Raw genomic sequence first — 23,959 nt, forward strand, 5'->3', positions numbered from 1 at the left:
TGGAACTTACTTTTATGTGACATATAACATTGGCATCGGTGTAGGATTCTACCATAAATGTGTTCATTTTTTTTATTATTAATAATGTGGAAAACAAAAATGCCCGGAATGATGACATTTTTTATTAACCCCATTGTCCTATAATATAAGTTCACTCCATAAAAGTCAAGTGAGCTTTTCTCATAACATGGCTTCCGCCATCCATTAACTTTTTACATTTTGAACTTCCTCTAGAGAACCACTTAATGGCATGAAACCGAATATGGATTGCATATGGCTCATAAGATGATGACCAAGTGTTGTTACTTTGTAGCTGATTCATCCAAGATGGCAGCCATAAAGGGCTTAGTTTAACATGGGACCCTGTGGGAAATACATACAATTATCTTTCTTTAGAGAACTTCTCTATAGAATGCAACTAAGCATGGTATGAATGTTTATAATGTGGTGCCGACCGAGTGTTGGTACCTTGTAGCCGATCCATAATCTGAGATGGTCGCTAGACAGGGATCTAGTTTCATTTAGGACCTGATGGGAAATACTATAATGTCTCTAATTTAGAGAACCACAGAATTGAAGGAACTAAAACAGCGCACATTGAAATGTTCAGTATGAGGTGCTGACCAAGTGTTGTTTCTTTGTAGCCAATCCCTCATTCAAGACGGATGCCAGCGGGGGGCTTTAACTTTAACATAAGAGCCTATGTGAAGTAAATACAATCAGCAAGAAATATCCTTTGATTAGAATTCTTTTTATCCATATTACATAATTATTAAGTTTTTTTTTTTTTATTCATAGCATTGCGTGGAAAATTTGGAGACAGATCCAGTTATTGGCAAAATAGGCTCTCTTCTCCTTTATGAAAGCAATCTTGAATGTCTGGACGATAGACGATGGCTGAATGATCAAGTAAGTCGTACCTGATTACCTAAGTACTTGTAAATACAAACAACACCCAACAACAAAACCTGGTGCTCACAAGAACAAGAACATGCCACTTGAAACTTCCAATACTGAAATTCAAACCTTACCAACAAAGCAACATATAAGATACAAATATGTATCAATCATGAACATTTGACGAGGTCAATAAGTTATATATGGTTCTGTTCAGATTATATTGACCAAGGACAAATTATATTTTGATAAATTAAAAGTCCTTAGTTCTGAAAATATAGTTTAAAAAAAATAAAGAAAATAGCATTATAAATCAAACACTAAGTCAGGAATCTGATGTACAGTAGTTGTCGTTTGTTTATGTTATTTATACTCGTTTCTTGTTTTTAGCTCACCTTGCCTAAAAAAGAACATAGGGGTAAAATGTAGATGTTGGCTTATAACTCTAAAACCGAAGCATTTAGAGCAAATCTGACAAAGTTAAATTGTTTATCAAGTAAAGATCTAGCTACCCTGAAATTTTTAGATAAATTGAACAATAGGTTGTTGGGTTGCTGTCCCTGAATTGGCAATTTTAAGGAAATTTTGCAGTTTTTGGTTATTATCTTGGATATTATTGTAGAAAGAGATAAACTGTAAACAGCAATAATGTTCAGCAAACACATGTTTAACCCCGCCGCATTTTTGCGCCTGTCCCAAGTCAGGAGCCTCTGGCCTTTGTTAGTCTTGTATTATTTTTATATTAGTTTCTTGTGTACAATTTGGAAATTAGTATGGCGTTCATTATCACTGAACTAGTATATATTTTTTTAGGGGCCAGCTGAAGGACGCCTCCGGGTGCGGGAATTTCTCGCTACATTGAAGACCTGTTGGTGACCTTCTGCTGTTGTTTTTTATTTGGTCGGGTTGTTGTCTCTTTGACACATTCCCCATTTCCATTCTCAATTTTATTATAAAGTAAGATCTACAAATAAGTCAACATGACAAAAATGGTCAGTTGACCCCTTAAGGAGTTACAGACCTTTACAGTAAATTTTTAACAATTTTCATAAGTTATGTAAATTTTTGTTTTTTAACAAAATATTTTCCTCACATCTTGCATTCGTGTGGATGGATCTCGTATCTGTTGTTGGTGAACAAGAACTCTTTGACAAATTGAATTGCCAGTCTGTCCAATGTACCATTCCTTGCAAGTGCTGCATACAATACAGTGAATTAGGTTTACCGTTTTGCAATTCATGTTTACCAACGGCAGTGTTGTCAAGTACATTGTTAAAGCGTCGCCTGAAGATTGCCAGAAGGTTACCAACGGCAGTGTCGTCAAGGACATTGTTAAAACATCGCCTAAAGATTTGCCAGAAGGCATGAAAGCGCTAGTGACAATATTTTAACAAACTGTTATTAATTGATGTGAAATGAAAACCATCTATTCTTTACGGGTAGACTTTATATAGATAAATTAAGTGGTATAAGAAAAGCATAATGAGTATAATAAATTTGATGTATGCCTTTTTGTGCTTCTTCGTTACATTTGTTGTTTTTATAGTGATGCAAGTATGTTTGTTTTGTTCATACTTTTAACGACAAAATTATTATTATTATGTCTACCTGTACAAATTTCAAACGCGCATTTTTGTCGAGCCTTTGACTTTAGTCGAAAAAGCGAGACTAAGCGATCCTACATTCCGTCGTCGTCGGCGTCGTCGTCGTCGGCGGCGTCCACAAATATTCACTCTGTGGTTAAAGTTTTTGAAATTTTAATAACTTTCTTAAACTATACTGAATTTCTACCAAACTTGGACAGAAGCTTGTTTATGATCATAAGAAAGTATCCAGAAGTAAATTTTGTAAAAATAAAATTCCATTTTTTCCGTATTTTACTTATAAATGGACTTTGTTTTTCTGCGAGGAAACATTACATTCACTCTGTGGTTAAAGTTTTAAAAGTTTTAATAACTTTCATAAACTATCCTTGATTTGTACCAAACTTGGACAGAAGCTTGTTTATGATCATAAGATAGTATCAAGAAGAATATTTTGTAAAAATAAATTTCCACTTTTCCGTATTTTACTTATAAATGGACTTAGTTTTTCTGCGAGGAAACATTTCATTCACTCTGTGGTTAAAGTTTTTAAAATTTTAATAACTTTCATAAACTATCCTTGATTTGTATCAAACTTGGACAGAAGCTTGTTTATAATCATAAGATAGTATCAAGAAGAAAATTTTGTAAAAATAAATTTCCACTTTTCCGTATTTTACTTATAAATGGACTTAGTTTTTTTGCCAGAAACAAAACATTCACTCTGTGGTTTAAGTTTTTAAAATTTTTATAATGTTCTTAAACTATCCTGGATTTCTACCAAACTTAGACAGAAGCTTGTTTCTGATCATAAGATATTATTCAGAAGTAAATTTTGTAAAAAAAAAATTCACTTTTTCCGTATTTTACTTTTCAATGGACTTAGTTTTTCTTTCAGTTAACATTACATACAGTCTGCAGTTAAAGTTTATACAACATTTATTAGATTCATAAACTATCCTGGATTTTTTACCAAACTTGGAAGCTTCTTTCAATCAAAAGACAGTATCGAGAGGGAAATTTTTATTGATGTTTTTCCTCATTTTGTTGAGTCTGTGATTAACAGCAAAAGTAGGCGAGACACTGGGTTCCGTGGAACCCTTACGAATTTTTACACCAGCAATGAAAACCTTCTTTCCTTTACGGGTAGACTTTTTATATACATAAATTAATTGGTACAAGAAAAGCAAAATGAGTATGTTAAATTTGATGTATGCCTTTTTGTGATTCTTCGTTACATTTGTTGTTTTTATTGTGATATTAAGATGATAACACAATATTGACTGCTGTACCCCTATTTTTGACATTTTTACTCTTTGAGTATGTTTGTTTTGTTCATACATCGTTGACAATGTAATTGAATTTCATGCGACTGTCATACAAGTGAGAGGTTTAGCTAGCTATAAAACCAGGTTCAATCCACCATTTTCTACATTAGAAAATGCCTGCACCAAGTCAGGAATATGACAGTTGTTATCCATTCCTTTGATGTGTTTGGACTTTTGATTTTGGATTTTCCTTTTTGAATTTTCCTCGGAGTTCGGTATTATTGTGTTTTTACTTTTTGCAAATTTAAAATTTTTATTATACACATTCTGTACACCGTGTTTATTTACTTTTGCTATATATATATATATATAAACGAGCCTAAATTGAAAACTACGTTCAAACCTATGACGGCGTTGGATAAAAACCGCAATTTTTATACGTATGCATGTCAAACAAATTTCGTTGTAGAAGGGTCTAAAAACAGCACAAACAACATTTTCCAAAAGACCAAAAGAGTGAAAAAGTATATATATATATATAAGATACTTTCAGTGAAACAAGGTCCATTTATCAGGACTCCCGGTTGATATACTAATTAATGCAGTACATTCAGGAATTTATACACAGGAATTTTAATTGATATAGTGGCACCATTTTATAAAGTATGAAAGTCCATCTAGGAAAAAAAATATTGTAAGAATCTGCTATTCCTTATCCAAATGATACCTCTTAAAATTTTTGGGCTCAATCATTCTTATGCAATTGTTAGATTATTTACAATTAACATGTACAATGTTATCTTATTCAAGTAGAACTTCAAAGGACCTTTTTCCAATGTTTTATTATAACTGTTCTAGTTTGTTAATACACTTTTGATATACATGTACCTTTTAGAAATGATTTTTTTGATTTTAAACATGTTCATAATTGAAATTTTATTTTCAGGTTATTAATGCCTATCTGGCTATTATTCAAAGAGACCACAGAGATTTGGTGCTCTGTCTGGACACTTTCTTTCTGATAGAAAAAAAGCATGATTTAAAAAGTATTAAGTCTATCAATACTGTGGATATGGTGCTTATACCTGTACCATCCAATAACCATTGGTCATTATTGGTAAGTTTTGTTTATGGTAGGGTCAGATTTTGTTTTCATGATGTCAATGTTGCATTACTCCTAAGTTTTTGTTTAAAATGTCCAATCAAAATTACAACATATACTGAGCCAAAAAAGTTTAGCAACATTTTTTTTCAATTTTTATACGACCGCAAATTTTGAAAAAATTTTCGTCGTATATTGCTATCACGTTGGCGTCGTCGTCGTCCGAATACTTTTAGTTTTCGCACTCTAACTTTAGTAAAAGTGAATAGAAATCTATGAAATTTTAACACAAGGTTTATGACCATAAAAGGAAGACTGGTATTGATTTTGGGAGTTTTGGTCCCAACATTTTAGGAATTAGGGGCCAAAAAGGGCCCAAATAAGCATTTTCTTGGTTTTCGCACTATAACTTTAGTTTAAGTTAATAGAAATCTATGAAATTTTGACACAAGGTTTATGACCACAAAAGAAAGGTTGGGATTGATTTTGGGAGTTTTGGTTTCAACAGTTTAGGAATTAGGGGCCAAAAAAGGGCCCAAATAAGCATTATTCTTGGTTTTCGCACAATAACTTTAGTTAAAGTAAATAGAAATCAATGAAATTTAAACACAATGTTTATGACCACAAAAGGAAGGTTGGTATTGATTTTGGGAGTTTCGGTCCCAACAGTTTAGGAATAAGGGGCCAAAAAGGGACCCAAATAAGCATTTTTCTTGGTTTTCGCACCATTGCGTTAGTATAAGTAAATAGAAATCTATGAAATTTAAACACAAGGTTTATGACTATAAAAGGAAGGTTGGTATTGATTTTGGGAGTTTTGGTCCTAACAGTTAAGGAAAAAGGGGCCCAAAGGGTCCAAAATTAAACTTTGTTTGATTTCATCAAAATTGAATAATTGGGGTTCTTTAATATGCCGAATCTAACTGTGTATGTAGATTCTTAATTTTTGGTCCCGTTTTCAAATTGGTCTACATTAAGGCCCAAAGGGTCCAAAATTAAACTTAGTTTGATTTTAACAAAAATTGAAACCTTGGAGTTCTTTGATATGCTGAATCTAAAAATGTACTTAGATTTTTTATTATTGGCCCAGTTTTCAAGTTGGCCCAAATCGAGGTCCAAAATTAAACATTGTTTGATTTCATCAAAAATTGAATAATTGGGGTTCTTTGATATGCCAAATCTAACTGTGTATGTAGATTCTTAATTTTTGGTCCAGTTTTAAAATTGGTCTAAATTAAAGTGCAAAGGGTCCAAAATTAAACTAAGTTTGATTTTAACAAAAATGAAATTCTTGGGCCTCTTTGATATGCTGAATCTGAACATGTACTTAGATTTTTGATTATGGGCCCAGTTTTCAAGTTGGTCCAAATCAGGATCTAAAATTATTATATTAAGTATTGTGCAATAGCAAGTCTTTTCAATTGCACAGTATTGTGCAATGGCAAGAAATATCTAATTTCACAATATTGTGAAATAGCAAATTTTTTTTTAATTAAGAGTTATCTTTCTTTGTCCAGTATAGTAAGCAAGAAATATCTGCAAGAATTTTTTCTTTGTCCAGAATCAACTTAAATCTTTGTTATATACAATATACAATGTATATTCACTTTTTAATACCAACTGATAAATTTAAATAATCTTTACCATTCAGTGATAACAAGCAGTTTTTTTACATCTTAATATTTTATGATGTATTTAAATGAGTAGTAATTGCTGCAAACTCCATTAGAATATTTTAATTGTAATTAGTTTTGGAATAAGGGAAAGGGGGATGTGATTAAAAAATTGGGTTCAATTTTTCTCATTTGAAATTTCATAAATAAAAAGAAAATTTCTTCAAACATTTTTTTGAGAGGATTAATATTCAACAGCATAGTGAATTGCTCTAAGAGAAAACAAAAATTTTAAGTTCATTTGAATACATTCATTCTGTGTCAGAAACCTATGCTGTGTCAACTATTTAATCACAATCCAAATTTAGAGCGGAATCCAGCTTGAATGTTGTGTCCATACTTGCCCCAACCGTTCAGGGTTCAACCTCTGCGGTCGTATAAAGCTACGCCCTGCGAAGCATCTGGTTTATTTTGTTGTCTCTGCCATTTCTTTTTGTTAATATCATTGACATAATACTGAGATCTACCTGTAGTTTTAACAGTCATACTTCATTGGTCAGAAAAAGACATAAACACATAAACAAATATGCTGGCCACAAGAGTAGTGCATAGACTTGGGGCAGCTTCTTGGGTGCTTGCCACTTCTTCATTTATGCATGTGGAGCATGGATGGAAAATTGATTTTGAATAACACTATACTCATTTCTGCGTGCTGATCCTATTGCCCTCCATACAGAGAAATTTTTAGTGAATGTGAGTGATAATCATTCATGTTGCTTCTGATATGTCATATTTCCATTTTGTAATTATTAGAATTATATGTTGTTATCATTTTGTAATAAGATAAAAATTTTACATATTTGGTCTGAGTACACAGTTATCGTCCTTTGATTTTCGTTGTCCACGAATATAGTCCTTAGTGTGGACAGTGTGTTACTTGCCAATGTCTGTTATACCCCTTCCAAATTTATTTCTCCATGTTTTATGCCTCATATTGCAAGTTGGGGGGTAAAATGACACTGTAAAAAAATTTGGGTCATAAATATTAATGTAAAGTAGTGATTAGGTCCAGCTGAAAAAGGTCAAAAATTAGCACTTCAGAAGCTGTCAAAAGATTTCATGACCCCCTCAACATACAATTGTCCATATTTTGAGTTAGAGCTGATGAAGTTTCTATAATTTTGATATAATTTGTCCCAAAAGTATTACAACACACTGTAAAAATATTATTGAGAAAGCGCAGGTGGGATTTGTTTAATTTTCATTTATTGTCTAAAAGAAAGGCACTACGAAATAACTGTACTTGGACCATTTGTTGCCAAATTTTTTTGGCTCAGTTTATGATGGCTAATAACTAATAAAAATGGAAGTTTTCTGTTACATAATTTTTGTAAAAGTAGCGATAATGTGGATATCAAAATTTGAACATAAAACTTAAATTGTAAAGCAGAAACCATTGAAATTCAAATCATTATGGACGTACATGTATGTGATTCAGGGGAATTATGAACATCACAAACATTATATATATCATCACCACACAAACTGTTATATTTATACCCCTGATTTTTAACCTCTTGATCTGTCTATCAGTCAGTCCGTTTTTTTATTCTGTCTTGTTTTTTTCTTCCGGATCTACATATTATAACTGTTTGAAATCTGGATTCAACAACAAGTTCATAACATCAACAACAAGTTCATAACAAGTTATACTATGTGGTGCATTTTTAGATTTATAGTGCAACAACTTCAGTTTAACCAAAGCTGTATATTCTAAAAAGTAAATAAAAAAAAAACCAAGGGGAATTAAAAATGGGAAAGGTTATACAAAGGCTCGAAATCATCAAACATGTCAAATGACTAAATGACTGAAAAATAACAGTCATGTTCTTGACCAGGTACATGTACAGACATTTTCTATGTAGAAAACCTGTGTGGCGCTATATATGCTTCTGTAGTTTATTGTCATTTTTTTTTATGAATTACAATTATATTACTTTAGGTTGTTCAGTCCAAAAATCAAACAGTATTTGTCTTGGATTCATCTGGGGTAATAAACATGAAGGCAGTGGAATTCATACGGTAATATATATTGTCTGAAATAATTGTATATATCATGTATATAACATAGTAAAATTATAGATTATAACTGCTACAGGTAAGGTCTAGAACCAGATTCATTCTATTTGTTTAATCAAAAACTATCAGTAAGTTATTCAAAATTAGAACACAGCCATCAGACTTGAGTGTGAAGGTTAAACAAAACTTTGGTTAGCTTCCTTGTCAGCTGAAGTATGAAGTCATCATTATATAAAAAAAGAATGTTAGATAAACTACTTTCCTTTGAGAATACACTAGTGCGACAGCTACCCAATCTATTAGCCCAGTGAACTTTAAAACTACTCTGTAAGGAGGATGCTATAGTTTACCATACCTGGGAATGACTTTACGATTAAGGAAGCTAATTATTAAAGATTGTGTTTGAACTTACACACTCAATATAAGAAAACAAATGTGGTATGAGTGCCAATGAGACAACTCGACATCCACGTCACAAATGAATATAAAAAGGTAACAATTATAGGTCTAAGTACGGCCTTCAAAACAGAGCTTTAGCTCACACTGAACAGCAAGCCCCAAAAGTACTAGTGATATCTCAGCCTTCGATATTTTAATTAGGCTTCATTCCTATAAGTAAATTTTTGTCCTGTGGATACCTGGTTTATACGATTACAATGCTAGCACTTTATTTTTAAAATGGTTCTGAGACTTTATCGAGTTTACTCTGTAGAGACCAATGAATTTCAGGGACTGTTGGAACACAGGGAAAGTTATTTGGCAAAATAACCAAGTTAAACCGCTTTCTTACATTCCATACTAACAAACTGTTTTCTGTATGAGTTTCAATGTCCCCTTGAAATGTGTTTTTGGACTATATAGTTCTCATGATCTGAATTTTCATCTAGATAATTTTCTTTTTCCATTTTTCAAGAGCGTTATTTTTGACGCCCATTTTAAAATCAAATTAATAGTTGAACAAATCCTTGACCTCATTTTCATGGTTTAGTAGTCAAAGTTAAGTTTTTGAGTTTTGGTCTATTTTTCCAATACTTTATGCATTAGGTCAACTATATTTGGTGTATGAAAATATTTATGATCTAATTGTCTGTTACGCATGTTTTAATTGACCTTGACCTCATTTTTACGGTTCATTGCTGAGTGTGAAGTGTTTGTGTTTTGGTCTGTTTTTTCTTAATTTATAAGCAATAAGTCAATTTCATTTGTTGTATTGAAAAATTGTTAGCTGTACCTGTCTGCCTGGCATGGTTCATCTGACCTTGACCTCATTTTAATGGTTCATTGATCAATGTTTCGTTTTCTTGTTTAATGTTGAGTTTATCATGTTTATGTGACAGTTGTAGTAAAGCTTTATATTTAGGTCTATCAACATAATATCAATGATTAGTAAAGAAGGCGAGACATTTCAGTGTGTGCACTCTTGTTTCATAAGAAAAAAAAATGGGTGATTGATTCAGGATCTTTTAATCTTCATGTTTATATAATAATTATTTAATTTATATTTGTTTCAGATCCCTGTATAAAAAAGAATTCAGCATAGATCTTAGCTACACAAAGAAACTAAAACATGTATGTAATCAACAATAATTAAGTATAAATTTTTTTTGGTATTACTTAATTGTGCCAGGGAGATTTTATTATTTTGTTAATATTAGGTTTTAAGTTACTCAACAAAAAAAAGCTTCAAGTTTTACTTCTGATTGTGTGTGTGTCTGTCTGTTTCTTCCTCCAATAATTTTTTTTTTGCCTGTTTTATGGCGTTAATTGTATTGGAACACTGCTAACAACTCAATTATTATATTAAAAGTTAATTTTACCGTGTTAATAATATGTAGTAACCTTTGAATAGTTTATTTAACGGATACCACTTTTGATATTAATTTTTTTCAACACTATCAATCAGATAATATTTTTCCAAAAGGAGTATGTTCGGTAAGGTCCTAAAATGGCACCCTTTTTTAGCGTAAATTTCAGATTCAGATTTATTGACCAATATCCCAATATTTTATAGCTAGTACAGTGACTAGATAGGAAATAAGCCATTTTGTTGAAAAACTTACGTTTCTGCAGTTCATTATGACGTCACAAGTTGTACTCATATTGATCTTTCACGAAAAAATCAATGAAAAAGGGTAAAATTTCCATAGATTATTGGACAGAAAACATAGAACGCATACGTTGACAACGTAGATCTTTTAAAATAATGTTTTTGAAGACATTTCACATGTATTATTTGAATATTTAGTTAGTCGACGCCTGCCCTCTATGTTTCCTGGTCCTTAATCATGTTAATTTGGTGGAAATCCAGCTGATTTTGTCAAATTTCAACAAAATCCCTTATCTTGACCTTTTTGGGATGTAAAAACCAACGTGTTAGAATTAATCTTTGTCAAAAACAGTTCTGTTTCACTTTCTCACTTGTCTTTAAGGCAACTTAAAACATTTATTGTCTTGTAACTATGAACTTTATAATTGAGGCCAAATATGGCCCTTACCAAACTTACTCCTTAAATACTAAAAGGTGTGGGGAAAATCTGGACTCAATATTTTTTTTTGTCAACTGTTTGAACAAAATATTTTTTTTCATCAAATTGGGAATAAATATTCTTTTAGACAAAATATAGCCCCCACCCATTTAAGTCAAATGGTAGTTTAGATTGTATTGGGGATCATACCTATTTGATTAGTGTTGTTTTTGTTATAACTAGTTTTCAATGAATATTTGATGGTGTCTTTTCATGTTTTAATGTTGTTCTAATGTATGAGGTAAAAATGAAGGTTGACACACCTGCTTAAGCATTTAACTCGCTGCATATATATGCATTTGTTGTTCAGTGGTTGTCCTTTGTTGTGATTAATTTACAATTTTTGGTTTCTCAATTTGTATACAGATTAGATCTTTGGTTTTCCTGTTTTAAATTGTAAACACTGGTAATTTCGTGGCCTTTTATAACTGTGTGAGCCTAGGCTCATCTGTGGCGAAGCCCTACTTTGAACTGTAATTGTTAACTTTAAATACATTGTGAGTTAGATGGACAGTTGTCTGTTTGGAACTCATACCTCATCTTCTTATTTATATTATAAAGATTTGCTTAAGCATTATCCAAGATTAAGGGAAGATCTTGTCATGTCACCAATAAAATTTAACCCCACCATTATTTACATGTGCAAATCCCATCTAATTGGCCTGTAATTCAGTGTATGTTGTATATTGCAGTATTTTATATTTTGTTTTCTGCCCTGTCCCACATATAATAGAAGACTAGCATACTGTTTTCGACCAGTGCATCCATTTTAGTTCTTCCAGATCACCAGGCTAATATTCCCATCAGCTTGAAACATAGTATACATGACCAGGGACGTTGTTTGCGAAAACACTGTATTCACTATGATATTCCATTGTCCTATCTATTCACATTTTTTTTCACAAATAACTTTTTTAATATGATATATCTTTTCACAAGTTTTAAAAAATAATCAATGTTCTGAAATCAGAGGTAATTTGTAAATCTTTTTTTTGTATCTCTAGAAAATAAGTCTCCAAGAAAACGGATATGACTGTGGTGTATTTGTCCTCCTATATTCTGAAGCTTTAGCAGGTGGACAGACTTTGTGTTTCACGAAGGTAAGAACCAATATAATAAATCATCATCTTATTAGGGGGGTCTCAGTGGACAAGTAGTCTAATTTATCTTTACTGTTTTTCTAGCAAGTCAACACTGAGATTGTGAGATTAAACCGGGTGCTGGTGCACTTGATCTGATCATCCTTATTCTAATTTACTAGTATTGTTGGTTTTTTTTTATTCAAGTTAGGTGGTTTTCTCCAAGTACTCAGATTTCCCCTGCCAATTAAAAACTTGAGAATCACAAAAAAGGCCAGACGTGGTACTTCAAATGGTGTTAAAACACCAAAAATGAAAATATAAAAGTTAATTATGCAATGTAATTACATATTTATTGAAATTGTAAATATGATTCCATTTTATATGTACTTCTCTTTACAGTCATTTGACCTTATTTTGACATTAATTTTGTTCAAATGATAATAAATTTAATGCATATAACATAACAACATGAGCTCTATATAGTATTGATTTGCATTTTGGAAAATAATCCAGGACACTTTTTTGGTAAACGAATCTGTTATGTTGAAATTCACCTGGGACATGAACAATTACTTTCATGCTAAATAGTCGCACTTTCAATTGAATTGTCACATTAAGGTAGACATTTTGCTTAGGAAAATGCATGAAAAAACATATTAAGTCAAACGACACTGAAGCGCAAGATCTATAAGAAGAAAGCATAACCCAATTTGAGAACAATGGGACAAAATGCAGCAATTTTCCTGAGAAAACACTAATAGCTTTTTTTCTTGTTAATTCATAATTCAGTATTTTGATGTAAATGACATTGGAGTAAATGAATGAAAATTCTCATTAATATCTCATTACCAACTATGCAAATTTCATTTTCCATTAGTATATATTACCCCTTTAAAAATATTTATGCCATGAGGTATTATAAGCTATATTAATATGTAATGAAAGGTAATTAACCAATAGGGATGAATGTAATGCAAACTGTTGGCACCTTTTTTTCAGAATGAAATAGCTACTGCAAGACAAAGAATAAGACAAAGAATAATGAAAGCAGTCATCAAATAAATATTATATGCCAGTAAAGTGTCCTCCAGATTTACATTGAAAGTGACTTAAACAGTTGTTTTTAACATGTTGTTCTTATCTTTGAATTTGCTTGCATGAATTTACCATTTACTCTAAGGTGGTGTCAAATTTTGTAAATTAAGACCACTATTTTAGTTTTTTTGTACATGCAAGTAGTGATACTAGGTGTATGCAAGTAGTGATACTAGATGTATGCAAGTAGTGATACTAGGTGTATGCTAGCCAGTCTGTACATATTATCAATGCTTATAGTTGGTGTGTTTGGTATCCATACACGGTAGCATATCTATATATTTATACCCCTGCTTTAAAAAAGGGGGGGTATACTGTTTTACCTCTGTCTGTCCGTCCGTCAGTCAGTCTGTCCCATGAATATTTTCGTCGCATTTTTCTCAGGAACTACAATACAAGGATTTCTGATATTTGGTTTCAGGGTTTATCTAAGTCAGCTATACCGTGTGATGCGTTTTCAGATTGATCACTTGACAACTTCCTGTTTACCGAACACTTGTATGATTTTACACATGATAGCCAAGTTGAAAATTTTCGTCACACTTTTCTCAGGAACTGCAATACAAGGATTTCTGAAATTTGGTTTCAGGGTTTATTTAAGTCAGCTATACCGTGTGATGCGTTTTCAGATTCATCACTTGACAACTTCCTGTTTACCGAACACTTGCATATTTTTACACTATTTATTTTTTCGTCGCATTTTTCTCAGGAACTACAATACAAGGATTTCTGAAATTTGGTTTCAGGGTTTATCTAAGTCAGCTATACCGTGTGATGCGTTTTCAGATTGATCACTCGACAACTTCCTGTTTACCGAACACTTGTATGATTTTACACATGATAGCCAAGTTGAAAATTTTTGTCACATTTTTCTCAGGAACTACAATACAAGGATTTCTGAGATTTGGTTTCAGGATTTATATAAGTCAGCTATACTGTGTGATGCGTTTTCAGATTCATCACTCAACAACTTCCTGTTTACCGAACACTTGCATATTTTTACACTATTTATATTATCCACTTGCGGCGGGGGTATCATCAGTGAGCAGTACCTCGCAGTTTCACTTGTTGATTCTTTATTTTGGGGGAAATTGTATAAGCAAAAGTGCAAGGATAGGCGTTTGCTAGCCTTACTCTAATTATTTGTGCCTTTGGTATTGAATGGTTTGTATTATACTAGATTTATATATGATGCCAATTGTTTGAAATTTGCGTACACATGTATGTTATGATAAGTGTGTTATTGAAAGCTTACTTTTATTTTGATTTTCAATTGTTTGTACATTTTTATAGTAAATGTACACTGCATATGTGTACTTTTATATAGTAGTTTACAAAAGAAACAACACAATGTGATGCATTTTCGAATGTAGGGTGCTCTTTTCTAATCAAAAGCATTGATTTTAGTTTAAATAAACAAAAGTTTTTTTGCAATTTTTGAGAATTTAAAAACCGCTTTTTTAACCAAAAATTAGAAACAATATTTATGTAAACTCAAAATGGAAAACATGAGCATATCTTATTTCATTTCTCTTATTTATTATATTTTTGATAAAGGAGTACTTCTGTAAGGACAGATTTTGGCCTCATATTTCAGGTTCATCTGACGAAAGATTTTGACCACTTTTCAAACACTTAAAGTGTCTATTTCATTTGATTCAATTAAATTATGTGAAAGATTTTAACTAATTTAGTCATTAAAAATGATCCAATTCAAGCTCAAATATGAAAAATCGAACAAATATGCTGAAAAATGTCACTTTTCAGATGGTTTTTGTCTAAATTGAAAGTGGCCGCCTCCATGTTCATCCTCAACCTTTATATATGTTATGTATTATAATCAGTGTCTACTTGATGTGATTTTGTATATATATGCAAGTATCATTTCAACTTTATTATAGAATTGAATAGATATTTATTTTATGCAAGTGTATATTAGATTTTAAATTTTTTGTACATTTTGTATTATACAATAACCGTCTCTTGGTGAGGTACATATCTGATTATCAGTTTTTCAACAGTCAATTAATCCACATATTTACCGAAACAAAATTGATGGTTTTATTTCAATTTCCGAGAGAAATCTTTATTATAAAAATTATTTACCCAAATCAATTGTACATCAAACCTATTAACCAAAATTATACATGTAAAAGCATGTGACGTTTAGCGCGGTGAATATACTTTTTTTGGCAAGCAAATATGCATTTTTATTCACAATCCAATTCATATAGAAAAACTACTAAAGTTTTGTCAAAATGGAATAAACAGCTTTATTATAGATTTGTTTGTACATTTTGTATATAAGGAAGTACACCACTAATTAATGGCCCCATTGCTTTCTATGTTAAATTCCTCAATTTCGAGTGGTTAACGCTCTTTTATCTCAAGTTCAAATAAAGTGACAATCATTGCATGTCAAAGCAACACCTTCTGGTGTCATGTACTGAAAAAATCAACATACCTTACATGGCATATAAGAAAGAACTGGTTCCTGGAACTTCGGATGTACCAAAACAGGTACTTCCGATCTGACAAAAAGGCAAAATGTACCCTCCTTTTTAAATTTCATGCCATTTTTTTATTATTCAAATTTATCAGTCCAAAATTGTTCTACAATGATCACCAGTCATGCAGCTTTCATTTGATTCCAAAATTAATAAAATATTTTAAATATTTTGAAAGTTGTGTCCATGCGTAGGAACAATTTTGTGTTAAATATGTACTACTTTCTGGTATGTTCTTTCTGGCCTGGCCCGAATTAGTGGTGTTACACCATGAGTGTTAATAAAAAGGGTTAACAAGCATAGTTTTATAATTATTTAGCAATGGTTTAATGAATACTCTTGATTTTACTGTATCGGGGATAATCCAAAATAAAACTTTGATTTTAACAATTAACGCAATTTGTTATATTTTTGAAGGCGGAGTGTTAATTTTCAATTTCATTACCAAATGCAAATGGCATATAAGAATAACGTACTAGTATGTATTTTATATCACATAATAAATAAATAGGTTCTACATATCTGTATGTCTGGGTTTTTTGTCTGACGTAAAGGTGCATGATATTTTTAAACTTTCTTTGAAACTAATAAAAAGGGAAATATGCTTTATTCATAAACAATGCAACATAGATTCTGTATTTTTCCATGTATATGGTACTGAAGTTATGTTTTATCATTTTTTAACTCTTGTTTTTACTTGACTTTCTAATAAACAACAAGTGTATTTTCCCATAAAGTGAAATATGTATTTTCCAAAATACTAGTTTTGAAATAATGCATGGACAAGCACTGCACAGTTTTAGAACTATATCAGTGTTTAAGAAACTGTTATTGTACATGCAGAATTGCTGCATATAATTTATGACTGGAACCTTACTATGAATACTAAAGTAGTGTTTTAGTACTTATACTTGACTACAGTTTATTTGTTATGGTCTTGGTACTAAATAAATTGATGACATCATACAAAAGGATTTTGTTTTTATTGAATTGTTTGGTAAAATTTGATACCGCGCTAATAATGGGTAAACCAGATGCGTGTTTCATCTACGGCAAGATTACTATTCATCAGGGACGCTAAAATCGAAATCACATAACTAGTACTAAAAAGCAAATAAAATGTTTTTATGCTGAATACACATGCAATATCAAGTAAACAATACAATACAATTTAGGAAGTCTTCAAACTCCTTGTTTAAAACTGTCATTAGAAAGAATCGATAATGAAGTACAAGTTTGTTAGATTTGTTGCAATATAGAAATAAATGTGGTTCCACGCTTCTTGCTAAAATGTGGTTGTTACATGCATTTATTACCCTATACATTTAAAAAATAAAACCAGTTTTCAATTCTAAGCATTTAAGCTCGCCTTCCCAAAGGAAATATAAGCTTTTGCCATTACTTGGTGTCTGTGGTCATCAGTCATTGCGTAAACAATTTGTCAAACATCTTCTCCTCTGAAACCACTGAATGGATTTTGATCAATCTTAGCAGGTCTATTTCCTAGGGTATGCTGCACAAACTGTATGCTTCAAATTGTTATCCGTAAAAAAAAAATGGCAACCATTACTAAAAATAGAACAGAGGGGTCAAATAACAGTTTTCCACCAAAACATTAAAAATCATTAGTTTGGGCAAACTCTGGCAGGTTGGCAGTGTTCAGCATGATGAGAGAAACTAAAAAAGGAAAAGGGAAACCGAATAAGGAAATGAAAATGGAAAAAGGAAATGAAAATCAAGAAAGGAAATAGAAACTAAATAAGGAAAAAGAAACAGAATAAGGAAATAGAAAAAGGAAAATGAAACCAAATAAGGAAAATGAAACCAAATAAGGAAATGGAAATCAAATAAGGTATTGAAAATCAAATAAGGTATTGAAAATCCAATCAGGAAATAGAAACCGAATAAGGAAAATCGAATAAGGAAAAAGAAACCGAATACGGAAATGATAATCAAAAAAGGAAAAAGAAAACGAATAAGAAAACGAAAAAAAATTTGAAAAACTTTTTGAGGAAAAAAAAGTTTCAAGAAAAAATTATTGAGGAAAAAAAATTTGAGGAAAAAAAAATTTTGAGGAAAAAAAATTTTGAGGAAAAAAAAATTTTGAGGAAAAAAAATTTTGAAGCAAAAAAAAAATTTAGTTTGGACTTGTAATATTTTTCAAAATTGAATATCGAAATAGGAAAAAGGAACCGAATAAGGAAATGGAAATCGAATAAGGAAATGAAAATCCAATAAGGAAATAGAAACCGAATAAGGAAATAGAAACCGAATAAGGAAACAGCAATCGAATAAGGAAATGAAAATCGAATAAGGAAGTAGAAACCGAATAAGGAAATAGGAACCGAAAAAGGAAATGAATATTGGAAAAGGAAAAAGAAACCGAAAAAGGAAATGGAAATCGAATAAGGAAATGGAAATCGAATAAGGAAATGAAAATCCAATAAGGAAATAGAAACCAAATAAGCAAATAGAACCGAATAAGGAAATAGAAACCGAATAAGGAAACAGCAATCGAATAAGGAAATGAAAATCGAATAAGGAAATAGAAACCGAATAAGGAAATAGAAACCGAAAAAGGAAATGAATATTGAAAAAGGAAAAAGAAACTGAATAAGGAAATGGAAATCGAATAAGGAAATGAAAATCCAATAAGGAAATAGAAACCGAATAAGGAAATAGAAACCGAAAAAGGAAATGAATATTGAAAAAGGAAAAAGAAACCGAATAAGGAAATGAAAATCGAATAAGGAACTAGAAACCGAATAAGGAAATCGAAACCGAATAAGGAAATAGAAACCCAATAAGAAAATAGAATCCGATTCAGGGAATAGAAACCGAAAAAGGAAATGAATATGAAAAAGGAAATAAAAATCGAATAAGGAAAAAGAAATTGAATAATGAAACGAAAAAAAATGAGGAAAAAAAAATTTGAGAAAAAAAATTTGAGGAAAAAAAAATTTGAGGAAAAAAAATTTGAGAAAAAAAAAAATTTGAGGAAAAAAATTTTGAGGAAAAAAAAATTTTGAGGAAAAAAAATTTTGAGGAAAAAAAATTTTGGGGCAAAAAAAAATTTAGTTTGGACTTGTAATATTTTTCAAAATTGAATATCGAAATAGGAAAAAGGAACCGAATAAGGAAATGGAAATCGAATAAGGAAATGGAAATCGAATAAGGAAATGAAAATCCAATAAGGAAATAGAAACCGAATAAGGAAATAGAAACAGAATAAGGAAATAGAAACCGAATAAGGAAACAGCAATCGAATAAGGAAATAGAAACCGAATAAGGAAATAGAAACTGAAAAAGGAAATGAATATTGAAAAAGGAAAAAGAAACCGAATAAGGAAATGGAAATCGAATAGGGAAATGGAAATCGAATAAGGAAATGAAAATCCAATAAGGAAATAGAAACTGAATAAGGAAATAGAAACCGAAAAAGGAAATGAATATTGAAAAAGGAAAAAGAAACCGAATAAGGAAATGAAAATCGAAAAAGGAACTAGAAACCGAATAAGGAAATCGAAACTGAATAAGGAAATAGAAACCCAATAAGGAAATAGAAACTAAATAAGGAAATAGAAACCGAAAAAGGAAATGAATATTGAAAAAGGAAAAAGAAACCGAATAAGGAAAAAGAAACCGAATAAGGAAATAGAAACCGAATCAGGAAATAGAAACTGAATAAGGAAATAGAAACCGAAAAAGGAAATGAATATTGAAAAAGGAAAAAGAAACCGTATAAGGAAATGGAAATTGAATAAGGAAATGGAAATCCAATAAGGAAATAGAAACCGAATAAGGAAATGAAAATTGAATAAGGAAAAAGAAATCAAATAAGGAAACAGAAACCGAATAAGGAAATAGAAACGAAAAAGGAAATGAATATTGAAAAAGGAAATGAAAATCGACTAAGGAACTAGAAACCGAATAAGGAAATCGAAACCGAATAAGGAAATAGAAACCGAATAAGGAAATCGAAACCGAATAAGGAAATAAAAACCCAATAAGGAAATAGAAACTAAATAAGGAAATAGAAACCGAAAAAGGAAATGAATATTGAAAAAGGAAAAAGAAATTGAATAAGGAAACGAAAAAACAAAATTTGAGAAAAAAAATTTGAGGAAAAAAAATTTTGAGGAAAAAAAAATTTGAGAAAAAAAAAATTTTGAGGAAAAAAAATTTGAGGAAAAAAAAATTTGAGGAAAAAAAAAAATTGAGAAAAATAAAAATTTGAGGAAAAAAATTTTGAGGAAAAAAAAATTTTGAGGAAAAAAAATTTTGAGCAAAAAAAAATTTTGAGGAAAAAAAAATTTGAAGCAAAAAAAAAATTTAGTTTGGACTTGTAATATTTTTCAAAATTGAATATCGAAATAGGAAAAAGGAACCGAATAAGGAAATGGAAATCAAATAAGGAAATGGAAATCGAATAAGGAAATGAAAATCCAATAAGGAAATAGAAACCGAATAAGGAAATAGAAACCAAATAAGGAAATAGAAACCGAATAAGGAAACAGCAATCGAATAAGGAAATGAAAATCGAATAAGGAAATAGAAACCGAATAAGGAAATAGAAACCGAAAAAGGAAATGAATATTGAAAAAGGAAAAAGAAACCAAATAAGGAAATGGAAATCGAATAAGGAAATGGAAATCGAATAAGGAAATGAAAATCCAAGAAGGAAATAGAAACCGAATAAGGAAATAGAAACCGAAAAAGGAAATGAATATTGAAAAAGGAAAAAGAAACCGAATAAGGAAATGAAAATCGAATAAGGAACTAGAAACCGAATAAGGAAATCGAAACCGAATAAGGAAATAGAAACCCAATCAGGAAATAGAAACTAAATAAGGAAATAGAAACCGAAAAAGGAAATGAATATTGAAAAAGGAAAAAGAAACCGAATAAGGAAAAAGAAACCGAATAAGGAAATAGAAACCCAATAAGGAAATAGAAACTGAATAAGGAAATAGAAACCGAAAAAGGAAATGAATATTGAAAAAGGAAAAAGAAACCGAATAAGGAAAAAGAAACCGAATAAGGAAATAGAAACCCAATAAGGAAATGAAAATTGAATAAGGAAATAGAAATCAAATAAGGAAACAGAAACCGAATAAGGAAATAGAAACGAAAAAGGAAATGAATATTGAAAAAGGAAAAAGAAACCGAATAAGGAAATGAAAATCAAATAAGGAACTAGAAACCGAATAAGGAAATCGAAACCGAATAAGGAAATAGAAACCCAATAAGGAAATGGAATCCGATTCAGGGAATAGAAACCGAAAAAGGAAATGAATATGAAAAAGGAAATAAAAATCGAATAAGGAAAAAGAAATTGAATAAGGAAACGAAAAAAAATGAGGAAAAAAAAAATTTGAGAAAAAAAATTTGAGGAAAAAAAATTTTGAGGAAAAAAAATTTGAGGAAAAAAACTTTTGAGGAAAAAAAATTTGAGAAAAAAAAAATTTTGAGGAAAAAAAATTTGAGGAAAAAAAAAATTTGAGAAAAAAAAAAATTTGAGGAAAAAAATTTTGAGGAAAAAAAAATTTTGAGGAAAAAAAAATTTTGAGGAAAAAAAATTTTGAAGCAAAAAAAAATTTAGTTTGGACTTGTAATATTTTTCAAAATTGAATATCGAAATAGGAAAAAGGAACCGAATAAGGAAATGGAAATCGAATAAGGAAATGGAAATCGAATAAGGAAATGGAAATCGAATAAGGAAATAGAAACCGAATAAGGAAATAGAAACCGAAAAAGGAAATGAATATTGAAAAAGGAAAAAGAAACCGAATAAGGAAATGGAAATCGAATAAGGAAATGGAAATCGAATAAGGAAATGAAAATCCAATAAGGAAATAGAAACCAAATAAGGAAATAGAAACCGAAAAAGGAAATGAATATTGAAAAAGGAAAAAGAAACCGAATAAGGAAATGAAAATCGAATAAGGAACTAGAAACCGAATAAGGAAATCGAAACCGAATAAGGAAATAGAAACCCAATAAGGAAATAGAAACTAAATAAGGAAATAGAAACCGAAAAAGGAAATGAATATTGAAAAAGGAAAAAGAAACCGAATAAGGAAATGAATATTGAAAAAGGAAAAAGAAACCGTATAAGGAAATGGAAATTGAATAAGGAAATGAAAATCAAATAAGGAAATAGAAACCGAATAAGGAAATGAAAATTGAATAAGGAAAAAGAAATCAAATAAGGAAACAGAAACTGAATAAGGAAATAGAAACGAAAAAGGAAATGAATATTGAAAAAGGAAAAAGAAACCGAATAAGGAAATGAAAATCGAATAAGGAACTAGAAACCGAATAAGGAAATCGAAACCGAATAAGGAAATAGAAACCCAATAAGGAAATAGAATCCGATTCAGGGAATAGAAACCGAAAAAGGAAATGAATATGAAAAAGGAAATAAAAATCGAATAAGGAAAAAGAAATTGAATAAGGAAACGAAAAAAATGAGGAAAAAAAAAAATTTGAGAAAAAAAATTTGAGGAAAAAAAATTTTGAGGAAAAAAAATTTGAGAAAAAAAAAATTTTGAAGAAAAAAAATTTGAGGAAAAAAAAAATTTGAGAAAAAAAAAAATTTGAGGAAAAAAATTTTGAGGAAAAAAAAATTTTGAGGAAAAAAAATTTTGAGGAAAAAAAATTTTTGAGGAAAAAAAGTTTTGAAGCAAAAAAAAATTTAGTTTGGACTTGTAATATTTTTCAAAATTTGAATATCGAAAAAGGAAAAAGGAAAAAGGAACCAACTTGTGTCTGGTGAAAAACAGACCAAAACACAAAAACTTAACCATAACCACTGAACCATGACAAAGAGGTCAAGGTCAGATGAAACCTGCCAGTTGGACATGTACACCTTACAGTCCTTCCATACACCGAATGTACTAGACCTATTGCTTATAGTATCTGAGATATGGACTTGACCACCAAAACTTAACCTTGTTCACTGATCCATGAAATGAGGTAGAGGTCAAGTGAAAACTGTCTGACGGCCATGAGGACCTTACAAGGTACGCACATACCAAATATAATTATCCTATTACTTATAATAAGAGAGAATTCAACATTACAAAAAATCTGAACTTTTTTTCTCAAGTGATCACTGAGGTAGCAATACACAGTTAGGAAAAAAACTTAAAATTGACATTCATAATTTTTAAACACCCTCTTTCCCCTCCTGTCTAACAAAGAAGGCTTTATATGTGTGTTATGCATGTATATACTTGTAGAAAGAGAATCTTCCATAGATTTGATTTATAATGGTCATAAGGGTGAAATATAATCCCTTTTGGGTGTAACCATGGCAACAATCTGCATTTCTTAGATACAAAATATAGCAAAAAAGGGGGGTGAACATGTCACAAAAGTCTCCAAAATTTAGTCTAAAGGAAAATTTCAATGAATTACAGTGATACCTTTCCTGAATCCATAGGTTTATATCTATCAAGTGGTCCAAAAAAAATCATATGTCTTCCTGCTCGTTTTTCCATAAAATTGATGAATTGAAAAGATCGAGCGCAAAATCACAAAATGATAAACACTACAATAATTTATGGACCTATGTACGGTACGGATAGGAAAATACGGACTGTCAATCATTGAAATGGCCTATAAAACATGTTCAAATCAATCTAAATGTTCATATAAACCCACTAAGAAGGCTATATTATTCTTCAATTATCTAAAAATCAATTTTATTGTACAAAAACTTTCATATTTAAAAAATTCACAGGGGCCATAATGCGAAACTAAACTTCTAACTGTGTATTGCTACCTGAACCATGAAAATGAGGTCAAGGACATTTGACATGTGACTGACGGAAACTTCGTAACATGAGGCATCTATATACAAAGTATGAAGCATCCAGGTCTTCCACCCTCTAAAACATAAAGGTTTTAAAAAGTTAGCTAACGCCGCCGCCGTATCACTATCCCTATGTCGAGCTTTCTGCAACAAAAGTTGCAGGCTCGACAATTATATTCAACATATTAAAGTAACAGTAATATTCAACAGAACTGACAGTAATATTCAATCGGACTGACAGTTATGTTCAACAAGACTGACAAGAACACCAAAAGCTTAACACATATTTTACTCGGATCACCAAACGTAATATAGTTGGCATTTTGCAGGACTTTTTAGGCTGAATAGAGTGTTAATTTAGTTCTCTGTACTCTATTTATTGTAATTAA

General features: G+C 30.7%; 2 protein-coding genes across 2 annotated transcripts in view; one reads left to right on the top strand and one right to left on the bottom strand.

The window, feature by feature from the left end:
* LOC143076854 (sentrin-specific protease 1-like) overlaps positions 1 to 14,813 on the top strand; it is a 37,801-nt gene extending 22,988 nt beyond the window's left edge. Inside the window, exons 9-14 of the mRNA XM_076252747.1 lie at positions 799 to 909; positions 4,695 to 4,865; positions 8,466 to 8,545; positions 10,054 to 10,111; positions 12,072 to 12,167; positions 13,149 to 14,813. Coding sequence (XP_076108862.1) covers positions 799 to 909; positions 4,695 to 4,865; positions 8,466 to 8,545; positions 10,054 to 10,111; positions 12,072 to 12,167; positions 13,149 to 13,211 — 579 coding nt within the window. The 3' untranslated portion in view covers positions 13,212 to 14,813. The remainder of the gene's footprint in view (positions 1 to 798; positions 910 to 4,694; positions 4,866 to 8,465; positions 8,546 to 10,053; positions 10,112 to 12,071; positions 12,168 to 13,148) is intronic.
* The window catches only part of LOC143075227 (uncharacterized), a 78,033-nt gene that overhangs the window by 52,774 nt on the left and 1,300 nt on the right, over positions 1 to 23,959 (bottom strand). The gene's annotated exons all lie outside the window — the stretch shown is intronic.

This window comes from Mytilus galloprovincialis, chromosome 5, assembly GCF_965363235.1.
Source record: "Mytilus galloprovincialis chromosome 5, xbMytGall1.hap1.1, whole genome shotgun sequence".
Classification (NCBI taxonomy): Eukaryota; Metazoa; Mollusca; class Bivalvia; order Mytilida; family Mytilidae; genus Mytilus; species Mytilus galloprovincialis.